This window comes from Wyeomyia smithii, chromosome 1 (genome assembly GCF_029784165.1).
Source record: "Wyeomyia smithii strain HCP4-BCI-WySm-NY-G18 chromosome 1, ASM2978416v1, whole genome shotgun sequence".
Taxonomy (NCBI): Eukaryota; Metazoa; Arthropoda; class Insecta; order Diptera; family Culicidae; genus Wyeomyia; species Wyeomyia smithii.
Window position 1 is genome coordinate 133,609,787 of NC_073694.1, and position 24,875 is coordinate 133,634,661.

Here is a 24,875-nt window from a genome sequence, read left to right on the forward strand (position 1 = left end):
ATTATAGATGAAGAAAAAAAAAAGGCCGCCATTTGGCGGGCTTCAGTCGAAGTTCCGAAAAGCTTCAATAAATACTTAAAAAGTGTTTATAATGGTTTATAGTGATTTTACCGAAGTCCGTTTAAAAATTAATTTGGGCACTAGAGGGTTATACTGGAAGGATCAGAGTTCTCGCCAAACATGTGAAAAGGGCCCATGTGCCATATGTAAACAAGCCAAATTTTCTCGTTTTTCGATCAATACAAGCGATATCTGCTCTTACCAATAAGATTTATTGATAAAAAAATTCACTCTTTATCAAAAAATCTTGTTTGTACGAGTAGAATAAGCTTGTATTCATTGAAAAACGTGAAATTGTGGCTTGTTTACATATGGCACATGGGCCCTTTTCACATGTTCAGCGAGAGTTGTTTGCATTCGACAAATTTGTGTAAGCCAACACCCACCTTTGTTGTAACACAGCCTCAAGTATTTTCTGCTCAATTGGGTCCTAAAGCTATACCAGTTTTTATATATCATTTGAAAAAGCCGCGTTTTCTGAACAAAACGTTTAACAAAACAAAATGTTTATCGTTTCCCTTCGATTTTTAAAGGAAGAGTAAAAAAACTGCTCGAAAGGTCTAAGTTGACGTTTCGCCCATGTACGGTTTATGAGAGAACTGTCATTTAAGGCATTTCGAACTGTTTTTTGTTTTTCATTTAAAAATCGAAGGAAAACGATAAACATTTTTTAAAAATCAGGTTTTGCCCAGAAAACTGCACTCTTTCAGCTGATATATAAAAATCAGAAATCCGTTTCAAACTTTAGGACCCAATTGTTTTTAGAGATTCCACGTCGTAGAAGTTTTCTACCTTTTTGCTTTTCTCCTAGAAAGGTATAGCAATCACTGGAAAGGTATAAAAGTGCGGTCGAATCTCGTATATGTATCAATCGACTTAGTTCGACGAGCTGAGCGTTTTCTGTATGTGTGTGTATGTAACGTCCTCCCAATCTCAATCGATTTTCTCAGAGATGGCTGGACCGATTCTCATGAAACTAATTGCAAATGAAAGGTCTAGTTGCCACATAAGACCCTATTGAATTTTATTGTAATCGGATATTAAATTTGGCGGTTATGCATCAAAATGTGAAAATCACGAAACTTCATTACCATTTGTTAGATAATTTTATTGGACATTGGACATGTAGTTAAAAAGTTATGCAAAGAAACGTGTTTCAAAAACTTTTTAAACTCATTCACTTTTCTCAGAGATGGCTAGACCAATTTTCACAAAATTAGTGGAAGGTTTTATTGTAATTGGACTTTAATTTTGTCCATTATGTATATTAATGTTAAATCAGGGTATGAAAAAAAAACATGTTTCTAAGACTGCTGAACTCACCCACTTTTTTTTTAGAGATAGACGGATGGACCGATTTTCACGAAACAAGTTGTAAATAAATTTTATTGTAATCGGACAGTAACTTTGTCTGTTATATATCAAAATGTGGAAAATATGAAACTCCATTATCTCAGAAACTATACAATTGATTTGAACGAAATAAGTATCAAATGAACAAGCTGCCTTCAAGATCCCTAACTAACGAATTTTATGATGACTGAATATGTGATTCAAAGGTTATGAAAAGAAAGGTGTTCAGTAAACTCATTAAATCCACTCATTTTGCCAAAGATGGCTGAACTGATTTCTATAACCTTAGTTTCAAATTGAAGGTTTAGTTGCCTTATTGGTACCCGTTTCATTTGATTATAACACTGGTCGACAAAATCGAGAGAAAATGCTGCCGACGTTCTCGCACGCCAAGTTGGCAAAATTGGTGGATGTGGCCAAATCGACTGTGACAAACGTTTTGAAAGTGTTCGGCGAGCGTCTGTCGATCACCAGGAAGCCTGGAAGCGGCTGCAATCGTAATCCAGAAGTGGCAGCGACGACGAAGAAAGTGGTGGCGAAATATAAACAGAATCCTGACCTTTCCATTCGGGACGTCGCTGGCAAGCTCAATGTCTCCCTCTCATACTAGTGTGCAGCCGGCCAAGAAACGAGCCGGGTTGTCGACGTTCAAGAAGGTGAAGGTGACGAACCGCGATTATAAACAAAACACGTCGGCAAAGCAGCAGTCCCGGAAGCTGTAAACGACTCTGCTCACAAAGTTGGACTGTGTCGTCATGGACGACGAAACTTATGTGAAGGCGGATTTCAAGCAGCTTCTGGGACAGGAGTTTTATACTGCATCAGAAAAAGGGAAGGTGGCCGATATTTTTAAAACTATCAAACTGTCAAAACTTCCGAAGAAATACCTCGTCTGGTAGGCTATATGCATGTGTGGGCTAAAAAGCGGTATTTTCATTACTACGGGAATCTTAAATCAAGATATCTACGTCCAGGGGTGTCTAAAAAAGCGGCTGCTACCGTTCCTTAGGAAATATGAAAGACCTGTGCTGTTCTGGCCGGATTTAGCGAGCTGCCACTACGGAAAAAAGGCAATCGAGTGGTAGAATGCGAACAACGTAGTTGTGGTACCCAAAGACCACAATCCCCCTAACAGCCCAGAACTTCGCCCTATCGAACGGTATTGGGCCTTGGTCAAACGGAATCTCAAAAAAACTAGTAAATCGATGGAAAACGAACAACAGTCTTTACAGACGAAGTAACAGTCCGATTACAATGAAATTCAGTAGGATGTTTTGAGGCATCTAGACCTTCTATGTGACACTAATTTTGTGAAAATCGGTTCAGCCATCTCTGAGAAAAGTGAGTGAGTTTAAGTATTCTTCGGAATATGTTTTTTTTTTCATAATTAGATTTCACATTTTTAAACATAACAGGCAAAGTAAGAGTCCAATTGCAAAACAAATCAATAGGGTCTTATGGGGTAACTAGGCCTTCCATATGACACTGATTTTATGAAAATCGGTCCAGCAATCTTTTATGAGTGAGATTAAACAGTCTCCAGAATACGTTTCTTTCCATAACTTTTAAACCACATATTCAATCTTTGAAGCTTCAAAAGTTAAAGGTTTTTAGGTAGCCCGTTCATTCAAAACCAATTCTGTTTAAATCGGTTGTATAGTTTCTCAGATAATGATGTTACGTGCTTTTTACATTTTGATGTTTAAGCTTAAGCACACACAGACACACACATACACACACACACAGACACACACAGCCACACACACACAGACACACACACAAACACCGTTGTTTGTTCCCGTATTTTCCCCAGGAAATACGGAGAGTGCTTAACATCTTTCATCGATCGAAGAGCCTCAATGGAACTGAGACTGTCCGTAAAGATGAAATAATGGTCCGTGGGCATTTTTTCGATAATCCCTAGGGTGTACTGAATTGCAGCTAATTCTGCGACGTAAACAGAAGCAGAACTATCGAGCTTATGGGAGACGGTTAAATTGTTATTGAAAATACCGAAGCCAGTGGACCCACCAAGAAGTGATCCGTCAGTGTAGAACATATTGTTGCAGTTGATGTTTCAATATTTATTGGAAAAATTTTTGGGGATCTGCTGCACGCGTAAATGATCCGGGATTCCACGAGTTTCTTCTATCATGGATGTATCGAAAAACACAGTAGAATCAGAAGTATTTGGTAAGTCGACACGATTCGGAATATTCGAAGAAGGGTTAATATTTTGGGACATGTGATTGAAATACAATGTCATAAAACGGGTTTGAGAATTAAGTTCGATTAACCTTTCAAAATTTTCAATCACGGGTCGGTTCAAGACCTCACATTTGATAAGAATACGAGAAGACAGGCTCCAGAAGCGGGTTTTCAATGGTAGTACTCCAGCTAAGACCTCCAAACTCATTGTATGGGTCGATTGCATGCAACCCAAGGCGATACGCAAACAACGATATTGTATTCGCTCCAGTTTGATCAAATGTGTGTTTGCTGCGGAGCGAAAGCAGAAACACCCGTACTCAATAACAGACAATATCGTCGTTTGGTAAAGCCTTATAAGGTCTCCTGGATGGGCTCCCCACCATTGTCCGGTTATTGTTCGGAGAAAATTCACTCTTTGTTGACATTTTTTCATCAGATACCTCACGTGACAACCCCAGGTGCCTTTAGAGTCGAACCAGACACCAAGATATTTGTGTACCAAAACCTGAGAAATCGTTTTACCCATTAATTGTGTTTGAAGCTGAGCAGGCTCATGCTTCCTAGAAAAAACTACTATCTCAGTCTTCTCCGGAGAGAATTCGATACCTAGCTGTAAAGCCCAAGCAGACAAATTGTCCAAGGTATCTTGCAATGGTCCTTGCAAATCGGCAGCTTTGGCTCCTGTAACAGAGATTACACTGTCGTCTGCAAGTTGTCTTATCGTGCATGAATTTACCAGACATTCGTCGATGTCATTCACATAAAAGTTGTAAAGAAGGGGGCTTAAACATGAGCCCTGGGGAAGACCCATGTAGCTGATGCGAAAAGTTGCCAAATCGCCGTGCGTAAAATGCATGTGCTTTTCGGACAACAAATTGTGCAAAAAATTGTTCAAAATTGGAGAAAATCCTTGTCGGTTAAGTTTACCCGAAAGAATGTCAATAGAAACGGAATCAAAAGCCCCTTTAATGTCCAAGAACGCAGACGCCATTTGTTCTTTGCGAGCATACGCCAGCTGAATATCTGTTGAAAGCAACGCAAGACAATCATTCGTCCCTTTGGCACGGCGGAAGCCAAATTGAGTATCTGAAAGCAAACCATTTGATTTGACCCAATGGTCTAAACGACGGAGTATCATTTTTTCCATCAATTTCCGGATACAGGATAGCATTGCAATCGGCCTATAAGAGTTGTGATCAGAAGCTGGTTTCCCTGGTTTTTGGATGGCGATCACCTTCACTTGCCTCCAATCCTGCGGTACAATGTTTTGCTCCAGGAACTTATTGAACAAGTTCAACAAGCGCCTCTTGGCATTGCCGGGTAGATTCTTCAACAAGTTGAATTTGATTCTATCTAACCCAGGCGCGTTATTGTTACAGGACAGGAGGGCAACTAAAAATTCTGCCATCGTGAAAGGTGATTCTATCGCGTCGTGGCCCGGAGACGCATCGCGAACAATGTTTTGCTCAGGAACAGAGTCCGGACATACTTTCCTGGCAAAATCAAATATCCACCGACTTGAAGACTCCTCGCTTTCGTTGACCGTTACGCGATTCCGCATTCTTCGGGCTGTGTTCCAAAGAGTGCTCATCGATGTCTCCCTCGACGTCTCGTTCACGAACCGACGCCAATATCCGCGTTTCTTTGCTTTAGCCAAACTTTTAAGCTTGGTATCAAGCTCCAAATACCGTAAATAGTCGCCAGGTATACCTCCCTTCTGGAAGGCGTCGGATCTTTGCGTGTAGACATCGGAGCACTCTTGGTCCCACCACGGAGTTGGAGGCCGTTCTTTGATCGTTACGCCGGGATATTTCTTCGTTTGGGCTTGCAACGCGGCGTCGAGAATCAAGCCCGCGAGGAGGATGTATTCTTCAAGTGGTGGATGATGTTGAATCGACTCGACCGCTTTTGAAATCATTTCCTCGTATAACTTTCAATCGACATTCCGTGTGAGGTCATACGGAATGTCAATTGGTCGCATGCGAGTTGACCCGCTAGTAATTGAAATAAGAATAGGCAAATGGTCGCTACCGTGAGGATCGAGGATTACCTTCCATGTGCAATCCAACCGTAGCGACGTCGAATATGAGGATAGATCCAAAGCGCTTGGGCGCGCTGGAGGTTTCGGAATACGTGTCATTTCACCATTGTTTAAAATAGTCATGTCGAAGTCATCGCAAAGGTTATAGATTAAAGAGGAGCGGTTATCATTGTAAGGGGAACCCCAAGCCACACCATGAGAGTTGAAGTCTCCCAAAATCAAACGTGGCGAGGGAAGAAGTTCTATTAAATCAAAGAACAGCCGTTGCCCAATCTGTGCTCTGGGAGGAATATATATTGAGGCAAAACAAAGCTCTTTACCTTGTATTGTCATTTGACATGCGACAACTTCGATGCCTGGAATCGAGGGAAGGTTAATACGATAGAAAGAATAGCACTTTTTAATCCCTAAAAGTACTCCTCCATATGGGATGTCTCGATCAAGGCGAATAATATTAAAATCATGGATGTTGAGATCAATATTTGAAGTAAGCCAAGTTTCACAAAGGGAAAATGCATCGCATTTGTTTTTATTTATCAAAACTTTAAGCGAATCAATTTTTAGTAAAATACTTCTACAATTCCACTGTAAGACAGAGATAGAATCCTTCAGATTAGCAGATGAATTAGGCATAGAAGGATACAATCGCTGCAAGGAGGGGCCATTGAGCAGTCAACTGCTTCAAAAATGTTCTAACTGTTGGGAGGAATGCTGTAAGAAAAATTTTAATTGGATCGGGTACATTGAAAGTTTCAAAAATCCAGTCCACAATGTCAGAAAATTTCACTAATCCAGAGTTTGTTTTATCAACTGGGAGTGTAAAAGGAGCAACTGGGGTTTAAGATGTTCCTGGCAGTGCTGGGAACTCCTTCTGGGACTTTAAATTTGCAAGCCCAGGAGGAGTTTGCTTCGGTTATTCCGCAGCAAACGCTGTTTGGTTTGTTTGTAACTTTCATTTCACTTTGAGAAATCTTAGGACCTTTTCTGGGAAGTTTAGGAGAGGAAATATTTTTCCTCTTTCTAGACTCCCCAGGATTGGCGTAAGATGTTCCCGCTGGTGAATCGTCAGAATCGGTTTCATCAGAGGACAACAGATCAAAAGGGTTTGATGTAATGGGAGAAGTGGTAACGGTCTTCTTCAGCATCTCAGCGTACGAACGCTTCGAACGCTCTTTGAGAGACCTCTTCATTTTATCCCTGCGCTGCATGTACACCGCACATGTCGAGAGCTCATGCTGACTCTCCCCACAGTGAATGCATTTTTCAGCATTTTTACTGCAGGAATCATCCGCATGATTCTCCCCACACTTGCCACAACGTGCCTTATTGCAGCAGTAGGCGGCTGTGTGGCCTAACTGCTTACAATTCAGGCAATTCATGACGCGAGGCACATATAATCGCACAGGGAGACGAACCCGGTGGATCGAGCCGTGGCTTGGTAGTGCTGAGCCGGCGAACGTAACTCGAAACGAGTCTGACGGAGTGTACACTGTTTTGCCACCGATGGTCGATGCTGACTGCAGTTGCTTGCAGTCGAGCACCTTTACATCGGCACATGTTTTGTTCTTAAAGTACCCTTTGGCACTTTCCAGTATACACTCGACGGACAGACTCGAATCGGTTATGACACCGTCGATCTCCACGTCTCGTGCGGGTATGTAAACGTGATACTCGCGTGTGAAGAGCTCAGAGCAAGCTATATCGTTGGCCTCTTTCAGATTACTGACCACGACACGGAGCTTGTTAGGTCGGACCTTGGAAATTTCGGTCACGCTCTTGTACTCCTTCGTCAGGTCTTTCGAAATCTGCAAAATGTTCAACTGTTTCGATTTCGGTCCCGCCTTTGGCCGAAAATAGACAGTATAATTGCCCTGGGCTCCGTCTGGGTAAAGCCTGGGGCGAGGGGGGACTGAAGAATGAACAGGGGAGGGGGTAACAGAAGGTTCAGGGTCAGAGAGGTTCGGGGATGGTGGCGCGGGAGGCGAGGGATCTACATCCATCGCGCTAAGTCTAGCGCACTAGCGCCAACAAGAACACGTACCTTTTTGCTTCTCCTTTCCAGCGAGGTTGTTGTCCGATCGTTCGAAGCTGCAGCCGTTACAGTCAGCAGCACCAATACAGCAGCACCAAACAGCCACCAGCAGCGAGCCGGGTGTGAGATCACTCTTCACAGCGACACAGCTGCACTGTCAACTGATGGCTTCTTCTTTTTCCTCTTTTGTGTCCACTGCTGTAGCACAATCGGCTTATGCACCAGCTGGCGATCACGATGCGAAACAGTTGCACAAAGGCGGGCGACCTTGAACTCGATTAAATTCCACTCGACCAGGCAAACAATGCCAACACTTGCTCACACTTCTTTTGTTTTATATTCTATCGGAGCGATCACCAAACACGTCCGATACTGATGCGTGTTCGGCACAGAACGAGTAGGACTTGATGGCAAATATTGTTATATTTCTTTCACAGAATCATTGCCCAGATTGTTTTCTACAAGATATAAAAGCCTTCAGTACTTTTAAACTGCTATTTTACAAGGAATAGTGAAGTTTTGAAACCAAGATAAAAACGACGTTTAGCAACCAGTGCGGGTGAAACCGGCACCCCTTGGGGGTAACACCGGCACCTATGTTTGTTCATGAATTTACTCGAATTAACTGAACCAATTTGAATGCGGAAATCGCCATATGAGAGATCTTACATTTCTGTATGTTACTGTTGAATTTGGTTGTTGTCGGTTACCTGGTTCTGGGGAGATTGCCGGAACAAGTTCCGGTGAACATTATGAAAGAATTTGACACTCGGCAATCATCATGTGGATCTTTAAATCATATTATTAACTAGTTCAATCGAAGCCAGGATCACATTGACCACACCGGAGCATATTCCAAATACCACCGGGGAAGCGGTCAGTTTTGTGACTTGATTCAGTACGTTCGACACCTCTGATGACCCTTGGAATCATTCATAAATCACAGAAGAGATTGAGTGCTTGGTTCTAAGTCGATTAATTAATTTATTTAGCAGCGAGACATCGGTAATAGATGAGAAATATGTGTCAGTAACATCCAACTAGCCTCAGACCATGTCGGGCTTACCCCACTCACTGGGTGACGGTGTTACCCCGACAGCACACATTTTTTTAAAAAGAGTATTTCTACAAATTTATCGCTTCAATTTACAGTACTGGACAAAAAAAAGTACGCACCTGTGATATGTTCAAACTTTCTTGATTTAAGTAGAATCTAAGGCAGATGGATAATCAAAGTGTTCTAACAAAAGACAGTACTGGAGGTGTACTTTTGAAAAATGTTAGATAAAGCGATATGAGAACGACATATAAACATAAAAGAGCTTATATTTGGAAATTGTCATTTTTCTTGTGGACAAAATAAAGTACGCATTATAGTGATTCAACGTTCAAACTGATTTTTTTTTATTTTAGTATTTAGTTTGGCCTCCTTTAGCTTCAATCACGATTGCAGGCGTCGAGGCATACTTTCAACGAGGTTTTTAATATGTTGGGAGTCGATATTTGTCCAAGCTTTTTCCAAAGCTTCAACCAGTTTGTCGCGGTTGGTGACATCTCCCTTGTCGACACTTTGATCCAAAATCGATCACAAATTTTCTATCGGATTTAAGTCCGAGCTTTGTGATGGCCATTCCAATAGCTTGATACGTGAAGCACGGAAATACGCAGTGGTTTTCTGGGCGGTATGCTTAGGATCATTGTCTCATTGAAAAGTGAACTTCTTCTCTAAGCCAACCTTTCGCACCGACTCTGTAAGATTTCTCTTTAAAATGCTGATGTAATAGTCTGCCGTCATTATGACATCTATTTTCTCAATATTACCAACACCCGACCAAGCAAAGCACCCCCACACCATGATACTGCCACCTGCGTGCTTGACCGTCTTCTGAATATTTTTATCGGCAAGTTTCTCACCAGGTTTCGTCCAAACTCGTGCTCGTTGTTTGTGGCCAAAGAGTTCAAACTTTCTTCGCTCCAGATAACCTGTTTCCAGAACTCTATCGGCTTGTCGATGTATTTTTGAGCGAATTTGAGGCGTTTGATCCTGCAGAAATAAACCTCAACCAAAAATGTATGCTGAATACGAAGTAAACAAACCTGTTAACCTTTCGAATCAAAGGTTGTCGTTGGGCAAATCCACTTTTATAACCCATTTCCTGTAGTCTTCTGCGCACAGTTCGTTCAAAGATATTTAAATCAGCATTTTCACGAATCACTCGGCTGGTAGCGAAAGGATTTTTTGCCACTTCTCGAGAAATTCGGCGATCATCGCTAGTTGTAGTTTTCCGCTTCCTTCCTCTACCGGTCCGATCGGCTACGCTTCCCAGTTCTCCATGCTTTTTGCATATTTTTCGTGCTCCTGCTTCACTTAAATCGTATTTTCGAGCAATTTCTCTATAAGAAAGACCTTCCTGACGGTTGTTAACTATAAGTTTACGAATATCTACGGAAATTTGCTTTTTCTCCATCTTATCCGATTGTACCGCGCACTAATAACGATAAACAAATAATCAAACACATTGTTTCGACGTTTCTCTGCAGCAATAGGAATCTTATTGGACTTACGAGGAGTAGGACACAATAAAAAATAAATTATCTGAGCTGAGAAATAGTAAACTGATGATGATATAAAGAATGCGTACTTTATTTTGACCAAGCGAAAATAGAGCTTAAATAAAATTATGCTGAAGTGTGAATTTAATATGCAATTCTTTGACAAAATTATTATACCAATCGTTAGTATATTAGAAATATTACAACTTATCCGAATTCATCGAGTTCATATACCTTATTTTCAAAAAGATACAGGGAGTTCAACATTAGGATAGTGGGTGCGTACTTCTTTTTGTCCAGTACTGTACCTCGGATCGAATTCCTATGATTGCTAACAATACAGGCAATAAATTGTAGAGCAACGAAAAATTATTTTAGTCTTTTCAAATGAATAAAAGCTTAAGTTCCACTCACGAAAAATTACATCCGTTTACGCATCAGCTGCAGTAGCGTATGTTTTGTCTATTATTTTGACGTTTGACGTTTCAAGGTGGCTTTGATGTGTCCTAAAATGTCTAAAATATTAAATACCAACACTTCACATATTCCAAAACACAGTTAATTAGCGTTTTCTAGTGAAATCCTAGGGGTGACGGTCTTACCCTCAGTGCCGGGCTTACCCCCAGTACCCCTATATGCCATTCGGCCCTTTTGAGCACTTTTATATCTTCGGTTTTGCAAGTGATTGCTATACCTTTCTAGGAGAAAGGCAAAATTGTTAAATGCTAAACTGTGATAGTTAACTTTTTTTTGTTTTTGTTAGACTTGCTACATTAGGCAAGTGTTATTTCGTGTATTTACGTATCACTCAGGTATTGATTTTCTCTTTTAAGAAGATTTATTTTTCAGTTAAGAAAATTTCGACGAAACTGATGCATAATCGTATTATTTATCATGTCGCCATCAAGTTTTTTTCAATTATTCCCATTATTTTGGAGATCCGTGAGCTCAACAAAACGATTTCGAAGTTTTGTGTCGACAATGCTATCGTATCTTTTAAACTATCGTTAATTCCTTTTTCGTGAGTCGAAAGTGTATGGAGTTCATGGTTATCGAATCATTTAATATCACAATCATCCATTGATCAATAAATTTAGATTGCGTGAATATTTTTCATTTACTCAACATTTAGTTTTTGACCATTTGAAAGGTTTTAATGAATTTAGTTATCAACGTATCCTTGTGTTAGCATCAGCAGTCACGATAAACTCAAATCGCTCATATCGGCTTCTACTTGACTGTGTGAATGAATGGTACGATGGGAAATGCGTCGGCTTACGAACAGACACGTGTTGAAGCAACAGATGAAAATAGGAGCATATCTTTCAGTCGCCTCGCGCGTGTTAACGAGTCAAGTACATCCGTTTGTGACTAGGAGTGTCGAAAGGATAAACTAAATGGTAGATTTTAGTCAGTAGACAATGTGGTGGAAAAATATACAAACGATAAAATTGGTGGAAATTGAATCTAATCGAGGGCACAGGATTTACAAGCATTTATGTATTATAAAGTAAAAGCTGGAAACGTTGAAATCTAAAGAGGCGATTGATTATTATCCCTAAAAAATCAAGTTGGTTGCTACAATATGTTTTCGCTTATCAGCAAAGAACGGCGCCAAAGCAGAGCTTTTATAGCTTTTATAATCTATGTTTCTCTGTATCTAGATAACATGTTGCTAACAGTGATAGGTGGGTGATATTTATGTTATTTTTATAATAGTTGAATCAATTTACTATTTTACCTACTGTTGCAGTTCCAATACTTCCAGACTATTTAGTGCATTTTTACTCGAACTCTAATACAACCATTACAATTCCAAGAAGTGTGATGTACAAGAACTTCGACCTTCATTACGTTCCGAAATTGATGGGCGCTACGTCTAGTCACGTGACTTGGGATAACTTGACAACAGCAGATCGACCAATTTCCCTTGAATCAGAGAATGGTTCCATTGGTATACTTTTAGCCGTCAAAGCTCTTGTACAGTTGCTGTTCAATCCCATTGTTGGAAATGTGTCGGCCAAATTAGGATACAGCATTCCCATATCATTCGGAACGTTCAATTTGCTAGTAGCTTCGATGATCTTCGCGTTTGGTCAATCGTACGCTTCCTTATTCGTGGCAAGAGCTATTCACGGAGTGGGATCAGCCTGTATATGTGTATGTGGCATGAGTCTAGTTGCTCAATTATACACAGAACCGGAAAAACGATCAAAAGTGATGGGTACTATTCTGGGAAGCATAGCTGTAGGCGTACTAGTTGGATATCCGTTTGGAGGAATATCATACGACATTCTCGGAAAAGCTGCACCATTCTATATTCTTTCAATTCTGTGCCTGATGATATTGCTGACTCAATTTTACAGTTTGGACTTTGTGACACAACAAAACACGTCATCCGTACTAGCTCACGAGACACGTTCCAAGTGGTGGCCGCTCTTGACAAATAAATTGATACTGATTATAATCGGAGGAATTTGGATATCTACTTCAGCCATGTCTATTTTGGAGCCATGTTTACCGTTGTGGATGATAAATGTATTGCACCCGAAAAAATGGCAGCTAGGAACAGTGTTCATCCCAGACTCAGTTGGATATTGGATTGGAACAAATTTTTTCGGAGGAATTGCATACAAATTTGGTCAAATAAAAACCGCAATTTTGGCAGCAACCTTGGTTGGCATATCCTGCATAATGATTCCGTTTTCAACGACTGTTTCAGGTCTTCTTTTGCCGCATTTTGGTCTTGGATTGGGTATCGGTGTGATGGATGCTGCATTGATTCCTCTGCTTGCTACTATAGTGGATGATCAATGCACTAGTGGTGATAACGAAAGTGATATATGCACGTACTGAACTATGAAGTAGAAAATGCATACTAATTAATAAAATTTATTTTCAGGTGAATCAGCACCGAATTATGGAGCAGTGTACGCTATTCAACAAATCGCTGTTAGTCTTGCCTATTCTTTAGCACCTATCGTGGGAGGAGAACTAGTGCCTCTGATTGGTTTTTCTTGGTTGATGCGAATCGTTGGGATGTTGAATCTTATGTATGGACCACTTTTGATTTATTCTGGCATAGGAGAGCCAGTTGGTAGCATAATGCATAAAACTTGCGGTATGCCCTTAACATCGTCTGAGCAATCGAGCTCTGATGGTACATATAAGCGTTTCTATAATACTGTCGATTAAATTAATCAGCTCCGTATCCGGCCCATTCATTTGGTGACTGTTGAAGAGTAAGCTAATAAGTCTCTTATCACAACAAACCATACGTAACTTGGAACGCTCGGCTTCAAAATCAGTATTGGAGTATTTTGTCGTTGTATGGAAGCAACTCTTTGTGGAACAAAATAAAAAAGTATCAACAACATCGGCAGAGACACGATGTTTTATTGTTTTGATTGCTTTCAGTAGGACATGCGCTGTAAACAGACTGCTGATATTGGAGAGAAATAAATATAAAACATCAAAAACATAATTTCATACTGGACCTCCAATTTTTTTTTATAAAAGCAATATCGAAAAAAACTCAATATATCATAAAACCACAAATTTAATAATCAATTAGTCTGAATATGAAATCGAGAATCGAATCGTGATCGTTTCAACCAGATTATATTCATTTAGTCTATTTAACTCGGCTTAAATACTATGTATTAAGATTTGGTAGGTACACAATATCCTGTCTCTAACTTTCTGACGAAACCGTGTCCGTTTAGTTTCTGTTTGGGAATTACGAGATCAACGCGTTAATACAATAAGAATAAAATTCAAACTTTTGGTGTGGGATATAAATACAAACAACCTTACTCCGTCAAATAATAAATTGTATTGTGCCATATCAAACAAAAACCACACTCCAGTAGCCTGCGATGAACATGGAGAATGGAACAAAATTTGGTAGTTCTTGGGTTTGAGTTAATAAAATTTGGTTAGTCTAAAATATTCGATTATAGTAAACCATTCAAAAAACAGAGAAAAGTTAAGGAGCTAACAACTAGAAAGTAGCAGTTTCATAGTTGTTGAGTAGGGGATAACCAGAAAGTGTAGATCAGAAACTGTAGTAACGTTATGGACATAATATTGCTCAATGAACATAGATTGGGTTGAATATAATCAAACTAAAACGATCGCCGCAATCTTGAGACGTGTCAGCAGGTTGATGGTTTAGCAAGACTTATATTGTCAATATCTTCGTTTAGAGTGTAAAAGTTTGAAGGTCTTCTAAACATATAAAAATGCAGTCCTGTCTGTCTGTCTGATTCATATAGGCTCGGAAACTACTGCACCGATCGGCGAGAAATTTTGTATCTAGGGGTTTATGGGGCCGGGAAAGGTTACTAAGATAGTTCCCATACAAATGAAATACAAATTTCTTACAACTCGAGTACAGTACAATCAAATTTGGCATGTTAAGGTTTTTGGGAGCAAGAAAAACGTTCGTGGTGGTTCGACACCCCTTCCTCTTCTGAAAGACAGGGCTCCCATACAAATAAAACACATATATCTTCACAACAAGTAAACCAAATTTGGCATGTGGGGTTTTTTGGGAGCAAAACAATATTTTTTGGTGGTTTGATACCCCTCCCTCTTTTCAAAGGAATGGCTCGTATACGAATCGAACATTAATTTTTATGGTGGTTTGGCACTCCTTCGCACTCTGGAAAAGGGGAGGTCTCCCAGACAGTTTAAACTGATATTCCACCTGATTTTTTCGGAATACAGCCTAAAACGATCGGAATGATGCACAGGAGCCAAAAATCGACTCTATACGCCATTATGGGTGTTTCCGGAACCAGAATGAACATCAGAGGCAAAAAGTGGCCTCCAAATGCCATTCTGGAATCCCCTCAAATGCCAATTAGAAACCCCTCCTACTCTATAAGGGAGGGTTCCTCACAAACGAAACACAAATAACTGTACAACTCGAGAACTAATAAAACACATACCGTATAACGGGGCGAATGGAAACAGTTTCCGACATACTTTGCAGTGTACAAGTGTACAGTGTACCGTATTATCTAGAATGAATATAAAAGCTTTTAAACATGGCTCTACCCTGCCTCTATCAAGGGTGTAACTACCGTTTTGATAAATAAATAATCCATTTTTTAAATGAAATAAATGTTGCATGTTTCTATTCGCCCCACAATGCACACTGGAAAAAAATGAACCCAAATTCTCTCTAGTTAGAGCCCGCTGGGCTGACAACCTGAAATATAGCATTTCTTATATAAAATTGTGCATCCTGTGCAAGGCACGGGAATAGGTATATATTTCCAAAAATACGCAAAAACAGGATTGAAAGGGTCCAAATAGACCATTTTCCGAACCCTGCACAAAATGAAATCATCATAAATTGATTTATTGACCAATTTACATAAGAAATGCGAATATTTAATGGAATAACCGGAGAGGGGCTTGCATACTTGACCAGGACTGGTTAAAACATAAAAATCTCGCTACAGCTATGAGCCAGAATCATCACGTCTTCGATAAAGTCAAATGCGACCCCCTCCCCGCAAAAAGGAGAGGATCATGTGAATGCAAAATGTTATTGTATCTTTGAGTATCACCTACACTATTGATATTACATTAAACAGATTTCAAATAAACCTATTTTAGTATTGTAGGGAAATTGGGGCAAAATCGACATGTTGCTCACATTTTACGTAGATCAGACACCTACCAATCGATTACTGAGTTTTTTTACTCAATATGGGATATAATTTGACTATCACTTTCAGATATTGGCGAATTACCATTAATGCTCAGACATACTCGATATTATTTTGCGTGAAATTTCGGTTTTAGAATTTTTTTTGATGCCAAATTACTTAAAAACGCATGAAACGTCGAGAATTGGTGTCATCTGAAAAAATTTTTTTTGCAAAAATTTACTCTCTAGGACTTTGTCGTTTTTTCAATTGAGAAATGTTTAGAATTTTCTTTTGAAATTGATCACTAGTCTCTCGAGATAGCTTGTATAATGATATACACTATAACTAGCATGGAATACATTATGTTTCATTAGGGTGGTTCATTTATTCGACATAGGGTGGTTTATAATATTGTGTAAAAATGAGTATAAAATGAAAAAATCACTTTTCACTGAATACCAATAGAAAAATTTCTGAAAATATAGCAAAGCAAAGCCTTGGTGCTACATTCCGGTTCGGAACTTGACCTTCTGTTTTTTTTATACACAGACTTCGCAGCCGACTGTTTAGTGTACAGGACAATTGCGGGGCTAGCGCTCCGATCCTACTGACACTAACAGTCTCTCCCGAGCCGAGACTCGAACCTACGACGACTGGCATGTTAGGCCAGCATCGTACCTCGAGACCATTTGGGATGAAAATATAATACTTGTTATATCATTGTCGTTAGGGTGGCAATGTTGAATTGGGAAAATTATAAGTAATAAATTTTATATGAACAAAAAAAATTTTCAAAAAAAAGTTGCATTAACGAACTACGCTTTAAATTTTTGTTTGTTCTTAAGATAAACTATCGACAAAAAAAACCATAACTGCAATTTTATTACTCAATGGTCTTTGATTTATCGATTAGTTTAGTTTTCCTATTTTTTTTATTTGAAGAAAGTTTCTCTGGTTTGTTAAGAGTTTAAAAGAATGATATTACATTTGTTTTTAAATTCATATGACCATATTATTATGTCTTCTACGAATTTTAACGCCTTTTTAATGCTTAAATTATTTTGACAAGAAAATTCAGTTTTGATTATAATAAATAATTTTGAAAATCTTTTTAGTACCTTCTAAGTATTATTAGGTTCTATACAGGCCCGCTTTATATATATTTGGTACTTTGAAAACTGTGTTTAAAACTGTCATTGTCACTTGTCACTTTCCGCATGTTTTTAATCAACTCCATTTTTATGGAATGTATTACTGCCGGTACCCGGATAACTGTCCCAAAATGAAAAGCAACATGTTGAGAAAACGGCGATTTAATATTTTCCGCGAATTTTCGGATTTCCAGCAATTACATCCAGAACCAATGACCATAACAGTTTCATGGCACTACAAGTTTATCGTTGAGAACAAAAACCTTGATGGAATTGGAATTGGTTTTCCGATGGAATTGTTTTTCCGTTATATAACTTGAAAAAAAAAAAGACAAAATGGGACAAAATATGCGGGTACATTTCAAAAGTACTCGCATATTTTGTCCCATCACATATAAATTCAACCAGCAACCGGCAGTATCATTGGCAACGCAGATCGTACTACAGAAAAACAACATTAGTCTAGTTAATTAAATGACATACTTCTATACGCCTAAAATAATCCGATATACACTAATCTGGAGCAAAATTATATGTTTGCAGTTTGTACCACTATGCAGTGGGACTGTAATGCGGGTACTTTCAATATGGGACAAAAACAACTTGGTATTTTTTCCATGTTTTTCTATACAAAAGTATCAATTTTATTTTTTTACTAGAAAATATGATAACAATTAAGTTGATTCCCGATGATAATTCAAAAGTGACCAAAATCAGTATGGGACAGTTAAGCGGGTACCGGCAGATTAGGTAAGGGCTAAAAGAAATTATTAAATATTATTTTTGATACTGTCACAAAGTGTTTGAAGGGGTAGAGATTTGAGAGATTTTCTTATTTTTCTACTTAAACCAAAACCAAAATATCAGTGCTGACATAAACTCATGGAAAGTTGAGCTGAGTACCTAACTTTTTTTTCCAGATTTTTCAATTCAACTTGAATCCACTTCCTCGCACTAGTTTGAGTTTTAGTTGCAATGCACACTCTGATCGACTGACTTTTAATGCATGCAGTGCTCGATGTATTTAACGATGCAATCGATGCGATGAGTTTTTTAACGATTGAATTTATGCTTTAAAAAAACAATGCAACAAACTGATGCAGCAAGCAAATCGCGAATTTTATTGCAATTCGATTTTTATGCGATTGTTGTTCTGCAGTATTCAAACTCAAATCCAACTCAAGTGTACTGCACTGTTAGTAGAGTTTATGAGCAACCGAGAACAGATGTGCTAGCAAGTTTTTAAACTCACACAGCCCGCTCTGCAAAATGTCAGAAAATGATGAGTACCTATATAAAGGGTGTTAGGTAGCTCACTTAAATTTTTTAAGGGGTGATAGAGGAACCTATGAAAAAAATCCTTTTACGCATATGGTCAAAATTCAACTACTGCAGAGTCTTTCACTTTTCCCAGTTTCCGGTTATGTTTGCCTTTAACGAGATCTAGCACAAGAAGTATGATAGCTAGCTCAACTCTGTTGGCTTCTTTGGGAAGCTGAATAAATTTCGAAATCATTAGTGTCTTAAAAACGTCAAATTAGAGAAAAAAAAGAAATGAACAAGTGTGAAATCGGATGTTTTTTGAGAACTGAAATGCAATTTTCTCCCTGAAATGTGTGATAAACATGGGTTTTGTTGTTAACCAGATTAAACATTGAAGTCTACTCTACAAGTTTTTCTTCTACCAAGCACCTAACTCTTTTAGTTTAGCTGCTATTTAACTTTAAAAGTAATAAGTGCTTCATATCTTCTCCAGTTGGACGTTTTTAAGACACTATTGATTACGAAATTTTCTCAGCTTTCCAACGAAATCAACAGAAATGAGCTAGCTTCTTGTGAAAGTGAATAACTCTGCAGTAGTCAATCATTAGTGTCTTAAAAACGTCAAATTAGAGAAAAAAAGAAATGAACAAATGTGAAATCGGATGTTTTTTGAGAACTGAAATGCAATTTTCTCCCTGAAATGTGTGATAAACATGGGTTTTGTTGTTAACCAGATTAAACATTGAAGTCTACTCTACAAGTTTTTCTTCTACCAAGCATCTAACTCTTTTAGTTTAGCTGCTATTTAACTTTAAAAGTAATAAGTGCTTCCTATCTTCTCCAGTTGGACGTTTTCAAGACACTATTGATAACGAAATTTTCTCAGCTTTCCAACGAAATCAACAGAAATGAGCTAGCTTCTTGTGAAAGTGAATAACTCTGCAGTAGTTGAATTCTGACCATAGGCGTAGAAGGATTTTTTTTCATCAGATAGTGTTTTTTATCACCCCTTAAAGGATTTTAAGTGAGCTACCCAACACCCTGTATGTTGAATGATATATAACACTTAGTCCATTGGCCTTTTCTTATGTTTTTTTCTTTTTGTTTTGAATTTCAATTCAATCACTATGAAGATTGTTGTATAGTTTTTTCAGAAACGCATGCTACTAACTACTTCAAATTTATTCCTTCCTCAATATTATTGGCATCATTGCGAAATGTGTAGATAATGGATAACTAAACGATTATTAACCAAAGTAACTAAACATCAGTTTCAAAAACTGCTTAACTAACCCGCTCTATTCACTCTATTTTCTCCCCTCCTTCTCTCTTATTTTCAGTTACGTATTCAGATTCCCATATAAATATACCTCAAATGTCCATCATATATTCTACCCCGCCCATAGAGAAGCATCTGGTTTAATTTTACACATAACCGATTCAAAGTCAATGGAATCATCAAAAGCTTACACTCACATATGATATTACCACGAATTTAACTTTTAATCGTAGAGAATGGCTACAAACGTATGAATATGAAACAAGTTTATGTTGTTTTGCTGCGGCTCTAGACGAGCGAGTCGGGTTAATCCTTATGTTATCTCTTTATTCGCTCTCTGGTAAATACGAATAAGAATTATTTTTGTGTGACTGTGTTTGAGTTCATTTTATTCACTGGAAAGAACAAGCTCTGTACAAGATTGAAAACTAATCAATTTGTACAGTTCACATTTGATAGTCTTCCAAACAACAGTCTCAATCATTGTTCGTAATGCGTTGGCCATTGTTCATTTTATTTGGTGCTATCTTTGTTTCTAGTGTAAATTCATTCTATGACTGTTGCTTTTTACCGGGGTCACCAGGATCTACTGGAAGATGTGTTCCGGTAGAGAACTGTAGTCATGCCCATGCAAATGTGATTGCATTACAGTTCGAACCGAGTGGCTCATTCGTTCAGTACCTGCAAAGTCGACTGTGTGGTTATGGACCGTACGGCGTAAGTAAAAATATTCTTAATTCTGAGTTAAAATGTGATTGATAACGGCGTACATGTGTCACAACTCGCAACTTGACTTACAGAATGCTCACATATGTTGCGAAGATCAGTTCAATTATAATGAGCGGATAAGCACTCGCAGGAAACCACAAGCGCGTCGATCTTGTCGCACATTTCGTCATGGACAAGGCGTGTGTGTACCGATAGAAACATGCCCATCGATATACAATTGCAGTCTGGAAATACAGCGGAACTATAATCCAACTCTCCATCTGCATCTAACTCAAAGCTTTTGCTATCAGGAGCAGGGCAAGGTCTTTGTTTGTTGCGATGATGATCAAGACATACGCCAGAGTTTGAAACCATTGAAGAAGCCTGGATGGCAACGGTGTAAAACCCCATTTTCAGATGTTGGTAAATGTGTTCCACCTAGTCGGTGTGGGTTGATTGAAAACAGTGATGATGTGCCAGAGTCGTTCAAAGCTTTCACGGTAGGATGTGATCAACCAAATAGTGTAAGCCATATGTGCTGTCCCAAGAATGAAATTCGCTATGACACGGAGCTCGGTAAGAAGTGTACCACACAAGCTGGGAAATCAGGATTTTGTACTGAAACAGACCGGTGTGATGATTTTCTTAGCGCAGATGATCGTCAGGAGTTTACAAGGAATAATTGGTGTTATACCAGTTTGGAGCAGATAGATTACGTCTGCTGTACGAGCAAAAATATTTTAGATGGTAAGGTTATCAAAACAACATGTCATACTACTACCGAAAACCTATTAAATACTTTCGCGACTTTTTCGGCAATGGGGTCCTAAAGTTTTAAATTCAATGGTGATCAATTTCATCCCAATTCACCTCATAGTACCTTATAGAATTATCGCATTTATTTCATGAAGTAGACGACAGAAATTTCACCAATAACCTAGAGGTTTACTGGAGCCCATACCAGTACTTGTTTTAAAATTATACTATTTCGGGAAAAATGTACATGAAGCTAGTTAATTGGAAATTGGTATAAAAATTGATCAATTTCACCCCGTTCCATGGTACCGTGTCTCCGCGCGTATGCGTCGGTAAGAGAGAATATAGCAGTCGCGCATAACTTTCCGGGGTAAACGTGTTTTCGGCCCAGGTGAGCTTTGCTCAAATATAGATTTTCGGTGTGTTGTGATTTCCGAGATGTACCAAACCATTTATTCGCAGACTGTCCACCCGTAGGTTCTATTCCAGCACGCAGTGATTCAGAGTAGGCTCCGTTCGTTCGATAAATATCGTAAATAATTAATCGCGACAAAACATCGTAATTAATCGCCACCACATATCGCAATTATTTGCAATTAATATCAGGATTATACAGGACTCTTCTGTCAACGCACACATCTTTTTTTTTCTTTTTCTTTCTTTTTTCGTTCGATTCGAACGGCGATGGCCAAGCAAATAGGTCGTTTTTGAAGCTCTCTTGCTGACCGCTTGCGGTATGTTGTGAGGGTCTATATATTTACTTTTTTCTTGTTTTTGGTTAATGCATATCTGGTTGCTTCATAACATTGTGTAGTCAGCTGAGATAAATCATAATGACTTCATCATCTGTTTATCGAATATTCGAGTCTGTCTTGATTAGGTTATAGATCCGGTATCCTCGCGTGCGCTTAATTTTTGCGGTGTTACATCATCAACCGGAATGAGTTCGGATCGTGTTATGATTTTCGTAGAAGATATAATGAACTCGTACGCGCGATATTTGTTATTATGAACCCGGTATTAGAACTCAGCGCATCGTTCACCAAAACGAAACCTGCTGCAAACCTTACCCATTTCTCCAACATCCCAGTGATTTCTCGTGGAAGTGCAGAGGTGTTCTCGGCTTCCAATAAAGCGAGTATCATGTCAACATATTTCTATACACACTCCTTCTTTGACCTGCATTCGGATGCGGCCGGCGCTGGTATTGCCTAATATAAAGATTAAGGTCACCAGTTTTTACACATTGAGGATGAATGTTAATCCCAAGCATCATCCATTGGTTCTCTGTGTAATTACAGCTGATCTGGCAATAACGGAGTAGCAACCGCGGGCGGTCAATCATGCTCATGCTCATGCTCAATGGGGTCCTAAAGTTTTAAACGGTGTTCTGATTTTTATATATCAGCTGGAAGAGTGCAATTTTCTGAGCAAGACGTGATTTAAAAAAAATGTTTATCATTTTCCTTTGCTTTTTAAATGAAGGATAAAAATCTGCTCGAAATGCCTTAAATGACAGTTCTCTCATATACCGTACATGGGCGAAACGTCATCTAAGACCATTCGAGCAGTTTTTTATTCTTCATTTAAAAATCGAAGGAAAACGATAAACGTTTTTTGAAAATCACGTTTTGCTCAGGAAACGCGGCTTTTTCAAATGATATATAAAAACCGGTATAGCTTTAGGACCCAATAAATTTTTTTAAATACCTATTGCGTTTATATAAAAACGCTTGTGTTTTAAGTAAAAAACAGATATGAACATCTAATTTGATTTCCTGAGATAAAAAATTCACCGTATAAACAATGTTGCGTTATAATGATACTATTTATTGTAATTGCATCAAACAACTTTTTAATATTTTGATATTGGTTTTTTTTACATGGCGCAAAGTTTGATGTAAATGTTGTTCACGAGAAAATTGTAATGAGAGAGATTCGAACATGAGTCCTGGGGAAACCCCATGGAACTAATTTTAATTGTAGCCAAACCACCAAAGCATGCGCTTTTCAGGCTACTAATCACTTTTGGGAGTATGCAGGGAACGGTAATCGTGTTTTCCTGCACCTTGTTTCGTCTACAGTATTTTTCTCTATGAATATATTGAACAAGTTCAACCGCCGTCTTTGACGACTTGACAGTGCTAGAGATAGTTTTCAACAACTTAAATTGAATTCTATCTAGCCTAATATTGTATAGGAAATCTATTTTACAGTTAGTTATTAGCGAGAGTTCCGAGAATTTGTCGATTTACGGATCTTTGTTTTATATATAGTAGCGCCTACTCTTGTATATTGAAATAACCGTTTTATTTTTTGTAGTTTCCAGTAGAATTATCGAGTTGGGTAGTCGAGTAGGAGAGGATGCAGATACTTGTTCGACACCTAACAATACTCCTGGTCGTTGTGTGGCACTTGCTCAGTGTTCTCCGATCGTGTCGTTACTGCGAGAAGCATCTGCTGCCAAAACACCGGTCTCACCAACTCAGGCAACCTTTTTGAAAAACAGTGTTTGTACACCGGCAAAAAAATCGGTACTATTCATTTGAAAATCGTTAAGTTACACATATGTTACACTGAAAATATTCTGCAGGAAAGCTCCTATTACGTTTGCTGTGATGAGGTTGCATTACAAACGCCCACTACACCTGCTACCCCTAGCGTAACTCCAGCAGCGGCCAGCTCCAATGATATTACTAACCATCCAAATTTACGTTTGATGGATCGTAGCAACTGTGGCAGAACAAATTTAGATGATAAAATATCGTTTGGACAGCAAGCTTCTATGTACCAATATCCCTGGATGGCTATGCTTATCTATAGATCTGCTAATGGGGTAGAAAATCCAGAGTGCGGTGGAACTGTAATCAACTCTCGATATGTATTGACGGCCGCACACTGCATCGATGGTCAAATAGAGCGTTTGTAAGTGCACATGTTAAACTATATCTTGTCAAATGTTGAGCTTCTATGATTGTTTTTAGAGTGTATATTCGTCTGGGAGAATACGATACTCGTACCGATCCTGACTGTGATGAATACAAGGACTGCGCTCCCCCATTTAAGAGATATAGTGTGGAGGATTATGTAATGCATCAAAACTTTACAAGAATGGTTCGCTCAGGCAATGATATTGGGTTGCTCCGTTTAAATCGTAACATAGATTTTAGTGATGGTGATGTATCACCAATTTGCCTTCCGTTTACCAATGCTTTGATTCGATTCGACCCCAGTCTGTACTGGATCACAGGTTGGGGATTAACAGAGCGGTTGGAGAGTAGTCCGATTCTGCTGCAAGCTAGAATTCCATCGGTTTCATGCAGTTTAAGCACTCATTCAATATGCGCTGGCTATGGCAATGGTACACTTCATTGTCGCGGTGACTCCGGTGGGCCGATGAAAGTTCAAGTTCCAGAATTCAATTTCAGATTCGTCCAGTATGGAGTCATTTCCGCTGGCCCAGGGTGTGGAGTTACGGGAACTCCAGGCATTAGTACTCGTGTGTCATTTTTCATTCGATGGATTTTAGACAACATTCGAGAGTAAAATAAATATTGAAAAACGTGAAAGTAATTACAATAACATAACACGATATTGTAAACTAGTACCAAGTTGTATTTTATTTCCTAATATCCGACCATCAGCTTGAATATTGTATGTGTCATACCATACAAAGCGTTCCAAAAAGCACAAACTTGCCATCGACCGTCACTGATTTGACACAATGTTGGGAGAGTTATTCATCTAGGTTCACTTTAAAAAAAAAACCAAGTTTGGTATCGATTGGAATACCCCCCGCTCT

At 38.8% G+C, this 24,875-nt stretch overlaps 2 protein-coding genes across 4 annotated transcripts; both read left to right on the top strand.

The window, feature by feature from the left end:
• Window positions 1-11,590: 11,590 nt before the first annotated feature.
• LOC129729615 (synaptic vesicular amine transporter) lies at window positions 11,591-13,734 on the top strand. Of its 3 annotated transcripts, none has more exons than XM_055688332.1 (3): window positions 11,591-11,938; window positions 12,004-13,095; window positions 13,153-13,734. In XM_055688332.1, the coding sequence occupies exons 1-3, from the start codon at window positions 11,836-11,838 to the stop codon at window positions 13,443-13,445; spliced, it is 1,488 nt and encodes a 495-aa protein (XP_055544307.1). In that variant the 5' UTR covers window positions 11,591-11,835; the 3' UTR covers window positions 13,446-13,734. The 3 variants fall into 3 exon arrangements, with proteins under 3 accessions (XP_055544307.1, XP_055544315.1, XP_055544323.1); XM_055688340.1 differs by having other exon boundaries at window positions 12,004-13,086; XM_055688348.1 differs by having other exon boundaries at window positions 12,004-13,099; window positions 13,153-13,284.
• Window positions 13,735-20,029: 6,295 nt separating this feature from the next.
• LOC129728019 (phenoloxidase-activating enzyme 1-like) lies at window positions 20,030-24,662 on the top strand. The gene is made up of 5 exons (XM_055686377.1): window positions 20,030-20,326; window positions 20,410-21,064; window positions 23,396-23,607; window positions 23,667-23,998; window positions 24,058-24,662. Exons 1-5 carry the CDS (start codon window positions 20,102-20,104, stop codon window positions 24,617-24,619), a joined length of 1,986 nt encoding a protein of 661 aa, XP_055542352.1. The 5' UTR covers window positions 20,030-20,101; the 3' UTR covers window positions 24,620-24,662.
• The last annotated feature ends 213 nt before the right edge of the window (window positions 24,663-24,875 follow it).